The 6,002-nt window shown below is 51.7% G+C and overlaps 1 protein-coding gene across 1 annotated transcript; it reads right to left on the bottom strand.

Moving 5' to 3' along the window:
- Nucleotides 1-1,891: 1,891 nt before the first annotated feature.
- On the bottom strand, nt 1,892-5,595 carry BSX (brain specific homeobox). Its single transcript, XM_011383573.1, has 3 exons — nt 5,334-5,595; nt 3,187-3,383; nt 1,892-2,131 (listed from the first exon to the last, which is right to left on the bottom strand). Exons 1-3 carry the CDS (start codon nt 5,593-5,595, stop codon nt 1,892-1,894), a joined length of 699 nt encoding a protein of 232 aa, XP_011381875.1.
- Between the last annotated feature and the right edge of the window lie 407 nt (nt 5,596-6,002).

The raw sequence follows: 6,002 nt of genomic DNA, 5'->3' as shown, positions 1-6,002 counted from the left end.
CCTACCCCTACCTACATCTATGGAATCATAGAATTTATATCTAGAAGGATCTTTAGAATTCATCTTCTTAGAGAAATGAGGAACCAAAAAAGATTAATTGTAACCTAAGCTCATACCCCTGTTGGCTATATACAGGCGTACCTCGTTTTATTGCTCTTCGCAGGTGTTGCGTTTTTTGTTTTGTTTTGGGGGTTTTTTGGGGTTTTTTTTTTTTTTTTTTTTGCAAACTGAAGGCAAGACCCTCCACCAGTAAAAGCTTACCGCTAGCTTTATTGCAATACTCGCTTTATTACAGCAGTCTGAAATCTAACCGCAGTATCTCCCAGGTGCGCCTGTAATTATTATTCATCATTAAAAGCAAAGAGTCATGACTCCACCTTGCAACTCTCTTTTCCAGCCTTCCTGGGCTCACTTACCAAAATATACAAGCAGAGCTAAAGATCGCCCCTGGCCGGGCTGCTATCTTTGATAAGTATACTGGGTATATTTTGTCAACATCTAATTTGTTAGTATAATTTTAGACTTATCAAGAGAGCTCTGTCTCTTATTTCATAGTTAAAAATATTTGCGGTGACCTTTTCCACATAGGTGGAACTCAAGACTATTAAACTATTAAAAACTGAAAAATCAGGGTGGGAGAGACGGAGTACGTTAACAAAAGGTCAAGAGTTAGCCTTGCTCATTCTCTCCCAGAACAGGAAACTGCCTGGGGCGAAGAGGAGGGGGCGTGTGCAGAGGCACACGGTAACAAAAGGGTTCCAGAAACTCGCGTTCACTCCCAGTTATGCCCGCTAGCCTTTATTATCTAAAGAGGCTGTAAACCCAGGAGAGTAGGAGACTTCCCAGGGGAAAGAGAGAGTGGACACGCGCATAGCCCATCAGATTCCTGCCCAACCTCAGTAGCCCCCAAACAGGTGCACGCCTGGAAGGGGACGCCTCTTCCCCTTTAGCCTCAGTCTAGCTAAAACTCCACATTCCTTTAAAATATAATGAGAATGAGTATTTCCACACACAACCTGGGGAACACTCACTTTTAAAATGTCAGGCCGTGGGACGTGGAAGAGTTGCGGGACAGGCGCGCAACAGGGTTGGGGAGCAGAAACTGCTGAGTTTTTCTGCCCAAGTTTTTCGCGGAGCGCAGGCACCGCTCAGTGTGGGGCACGGGATCTGGGATAGGGGTGAGGGGGAGAGTAAAGAGCTGCGGTGCTTGGAACCACAAGCTCAGGAAGGATGCCAAGGAGCAGAACCGCCAGCTCTTGAGGGGAACAGCGATGGGAGAGAGCCGAAGCGCAGCTCTAAAAGGAATGGAGACGCTTTAGTATTTGAGTTAGAGATGGGAGTAGGGGGACCCAAGTGGGAGGTTAGTGGCGAACAGCGCGCGAGTCCCTCCAAGCATGGACATGTTAAGAATCAGGTCGTGGCTCTGCCTGGGTTCCTGCAGAGCAGAGAGCCCAGACACCCGGCGCCTTACCTGCAGCCAATCCGGCTCCCCAAGGAAGGGCAAAGGGTCCGAGCGGAGAGGCTGCGGACCTGCACGACAGAGCTGGGGACAGGTGGCTGAGAGGTGAGGGCCCAGGGGGTGGGCGATCCCGGCAGAGAAAACGTCTCCCACCGAATTAGAGAGCTGAGAGCCCAAGTTCCAGTTTGCGCCGCTCTCGGCGCGGGGAAGAGCTGCCCCAGCGCACAGGCGCCCCGGCGTGGACCCGCGGGCTAGAGGGGTAGGAGGACGAGAGGTCGAGCCGCGACCGCGCCGATTCAAGACGGGTTGGAGGGCGGACAGGTGTGTATTGTCTTCCAGGAGCCGAACTCCGAGGACCGCCCGAGTCTTCAGGTACGGGAGGGAACAGCGCCCGCCCCGCGGTCTCTTCCCCACCTCCCCCCGTGTGGCTGCTCAGAGCACTTGCGGCCCTGAGCCGAGCACCCCTTCGTCCCCAATGTCCAGCTCATCCTCCGGCTCCGTCAGCACGAAGGGGCCAGCGGGCAGACCGAGCCGAGCCTCGGTGGATGCGGCCTCTGGGCCGCCGGGGCTGCCCTCGGGGCTCTCGGGTCCATCCGGAGCTTTGGGCTCGTCTTGACTTTTCCTTAGCTGCTTTTTATGCTTCATCCGCCGGTTCTGGAACCATGTTTTCACCTGATTTGGGGAAGAAAAAAAATAAAACCATGTTATTCCTTCAGACCGATAGTTGCTGAGCTAAAATCCGAGGGATTAGGGATTGCTAGAGTTTGGGGAAATGGACCGCAATCTATTGACAAATCATTCAAGAGCTGGGACAGTCTCACCATTGAGTTAGATCGCACCTGAACTGCTCACAAGTTATCATCTTAGGTTGAATGAAAATCAAACATACGAAGGCTCCCACAAAATAGTTTCCCAAAATAAAAGTGAGAATCAAAATGGTGTGGTTAGTAAATACCAATTCTGTTATTAATTAGAATTACTCATAGTAAGTTCGTCATGGAAGTCTCCTTTAAGTTCAAACTACTTTCTTCCGATTATGACATCTAAACACCTGGTCCGGCAAGACTCCTGGCCAGGAAGATGAGAGTCAAACTTGCTGATTCCCCTCAGAGGAAAAAAATCACTGTGGCCCGGCAGGAATAATGGTTTCACAACAAGGTGAGTCTGCAAGTACATAAAAGATGAGAGAGGGAGTGGAGGAAAGAGTTTTGAGATTTCAGGTGAATAGCATCTGGAGGAAGATAAAGAGATCTTCCATTCAGGATAGGGTAATAGGGAGAAGCTTAAATTATAGTGGGGTGGAGTGGTATAGTTATGAAGACTTGCAGCTGTGAGAAATTAAAATAAGAAAAAAACTTGTGTGGGCTTCTCTCAGGAGAAGAAACACGGTCATATCTCTTATTCTATGTCTGACACGGGTTACTGCCCTGAGCGAAGAGGAGTGGGAAAGACACGGAAATGACACTTCTCGAACAGGGAGTGAGCATCAGAATCACCCAAGGAGTTTTCCTGCATGTCCAGAGCCCGCTGGAGAGATTTTACTTCGTTAAGACCGACATGAGGTTGGAAGTGTCGGTATTTGGGCTAAGGATCTTTGGAGATGCCTAAAATTAAGGGGTGCGGGGTCATTCCCACGCAGGAACTCCGATGTGGGTCGAGAAGGGGTTAGGAGCTGAGAGGAGAGGAGCTTGGAGCAGAGATCAGGGCTTCCTTCTGGGGAGGCCCACCTGCGTCTCAGACAGGCTGAGGGCTGTGGCCAGCTCCACCCGCTCTGGCGTGGACAGGTAGCGCTGGATCTCGAATCTCTTCTCCAGGCCAGACAGCTGTGAGTCGGAGAACACTGTGCGAGCTTTGCGGCGGCGGCAGTGCTTCCCGGGCAGCTCCGCGTGCGGCGGGTGCGGAAACAGCGCGGGGACCGGCACCCCTGCGGACAGAAGAGCAGCCCAGTGAGCAGGGCCGCGTCACTCTTAAGAAACCCCTGCTCGATTCCCCGCCTCTGTCCCCCGTGCCTCCCTTCGCTTCTTGCCGCCACCAGTCCTCTCTTCGCCCCAAAGCTTCTCAAGTCCTTCTCCCAGGAATTGGGGGTGGGGGGGAGAAGGGGGGAAATCGCAAGAATAGCGCTTGGAGATCTTTATCGGGAAGGCCATCTAGAAATACAAACAATAAGCAGTAGGTAAAACGGAAAAGAAAATTATCAAATAGATCCGGAGGTCTTAAAAGATGTCTAGACTCTTGGAGAGACTTCCGTAGCATCTGCCAGCGCCCAGATCTTTGTTATGCCTCCAAACGTCGGATGGTCCAGGAGCTCTCTCCTCGACCCGCATCCTTCCAGACTCCTGACGATAGTCAGTATGGTTCTGGGGGTAGTCGAAGCATAGACTTGATCTTGCCTCCCAGCCTCAGTTTAAACAAACACCTTTGACTTTCCCGAGCCACCCCCATTTTCCCGCCTGCGGCCTAAGGGAAAACATCGAAACTCATCCAGAGAGGCTCTGGAGCTAGGGCTGAGGGGCAATTTCCCGCCTCCAACGTTTCCTTATCAGATTCGGGGGCACGCTGAGGACCGTGCTCTCTAATCCGCTCTTCACTCTTCTCATTCTTTCCTTCCGACCACAAGCAGAAGGACCGAAGCGCTTTTCTCCTGTGGGTCAAAGAGACTTTTTTTTTTTTTTTTTGGTCTTTTCTTACCCTCGCAGGCTTTATTGTATGGGAGAGGCACTGTGCAGGCAAACTGCCACAGACATCTATATCGGCAAATCCCAGGAAAACAAAAAGAGAGCAAGCAGTCCAGGTATCCGGGCTTTGGCCACAGCTACTTGGGGGAAAACATGGGTGCTGAAGCCAAGGCCGAGATTCGGACTTCGCGTAGGCTTTATAATTCCCCTTCCAACTCAGTTGCCCCAGCATCTGGGTTTTCTCGCTTCATAAACACTGTTTTTGTTGTAGATTCCAGCGTCCACATTTCACAAACTGTCTCATGTCTTTCCACAGTCCCCGCGGGGACCATGGCTGTTTTTCCCGCGGTGCTCTGCACCTGGACTCATCGATTTATTCTACTCTGGCTGGAATGAAAATGCCTTACAGAGAGAGGGAGAAAAAATATGTGACTTTCCCACATCTGCCTGTCCTAACTTGACTTTGCTAGTCCCCACTCCTTACTATGCTTTTCATCAAATCAAATCAAATACTTTTGCTGCCGGGTTTCAGCACAGCCACCAACTGGGGCAGAGAGGGCAGCTAAGCCCAAGATTGTGAGTCAAATTTGAGGCAAGACTATGAGAGCAAAGAGGGTTAAACAGGAACGGACACTCCGTCTTTTTTTTTTTTTTCCCTTACCCTTTTTCCCTTACTTGGGTCAGCCCAAACCCTCAGTCTTCAGAATATCCCAAACCATCCTTCACATCTAAGTCCCTACAATATGGGTGGCCAATGCTCAGCGCTGGGAGAAGAGAGCTGGCCCCACTGGAGTTTGTTGAGCTTCTGACCTACAAAGTTGAGTTCTGTTTTATGGGGTGAAATGGTCAAGGGTTTCCCTCAGAGCAGGGAGAAAAAAAGAACTGGGACTGAGAGCTGGACCAAAGTGTCCAGGAAGACCATGAGACAGGAGACAGCACTGGCCACCGAGAATATCGTCAAAATCTCCAGCCACTTGGCTAGGCACGTTTTCTCCATTGTAAAGAGTGTAGAATGACCACAAGATATCCCCATAGGTTGGTATGCCTCAAGGGAGCTCTGTTTGTTTTCAGCCATACCCAAACCTCCCACTGTTACTTAGAGCCAGCTTTGGTCTTTCCTAGGCTCCATCACAGGCTTAGGGTCTGCGCTGGAAGACCAACTCTTTCAGTCCCCATACCATGAGGCCCCTGTTACTTACCCGAGGTGGTGAGGAAATAAGGGTGGTGGTGGTCTCCCTTATGCAGAGGGTGATGGGGGTGAGGAGCCAGGAGGGTGGGTGTGGGCATAAGGGGATAGCCATAGTCTAGCAGAGGCACCCGGGAGGCCAAAGAGCTGGCGAAATGGTCGGGGGCCACCTCTCTTAGCGGCTTGGGCTTGTGCAGTAGGATGTCCTCGATGAAGAAGGACGTGGGCCTCTGAGAAGACGACGGGTGTAGAGGAGAGGTGAAGTTGAGATTCATCTTGAGCTGAGCTCTTGCCACAGGGCGAGGGCCCGGGACGAAGAGTAGGAAGCAGGCAGCGTCTCAGCGAGCCTGGTCGAAAACTAAACACCACCCTGCGAGGCTCGGATCCCCGCGGCTGTCTCCCCGGCCTGGGCTACCCCGGGTGCTGGAGAGGCGAGAAGATAAGCTTCTAGGTAGGTTTAGGTCTAAGTGTAGGAGAATTGGCAGCTTGGAGAGGGGAGCCGAAAGAGCCAATGGCAAGGCTGCCAGCGGCTGAGGGGAGGGTGCAGTGGGCTCGGGGCGGGGCGGGGGAGCTGTCCTCGGTGCTGAACACGACTGGACAAACTCAGGGAAGTGAAGTGGATCGGGTTCTGGTTCTTACCAGGTTCCTCCACTTTAATTTCTACCCTGCCACTTCAGGATCT

Source organism: Pteropus vampyrus, unplaced genomic scaffold (assembly GCF_000151845.1).
Source record: "Pteropus vampyrus isolate Shadow unplaced genomic scaffold, Pvam_2.0 Scaffold528, whole genome shotgun sequence".
NCBI classification, from domain to species: Eukaryota; Metazoa; Chordata; class Mammalia; order Chiroptera; family Pteropodidae; genus Pteropus; species Pteropus vampyrus.
Note: the sequence above shows the minus strand (reverse complement) of the source record. Positions and strands in the feature narration are given on the sequence as shown.

Coding starts and splice junctions, on each gene's coding strand:
- BSX (XM_011383573.1), bottom strand. CDS start 5,595: ATGAATCTCAACTTCACCTCTCCTCTACACCCGTCGTCTTCTCAGAGG. Junction 3,384..5,333: donor TTATTTCCTCACCACCTCGG/GTAAGTAACAGG, acceptor TTCTGTCCGCAG/GGGTGCCGGTCCCCGCGCTG. Junction 2,132..3,186: donor TCAGCCTGTCTGAGACGCAG/GTGGGCCTCCCC, acceptor TCCCCAAATCAG/GTGAAAACATGGTTCCAGAA.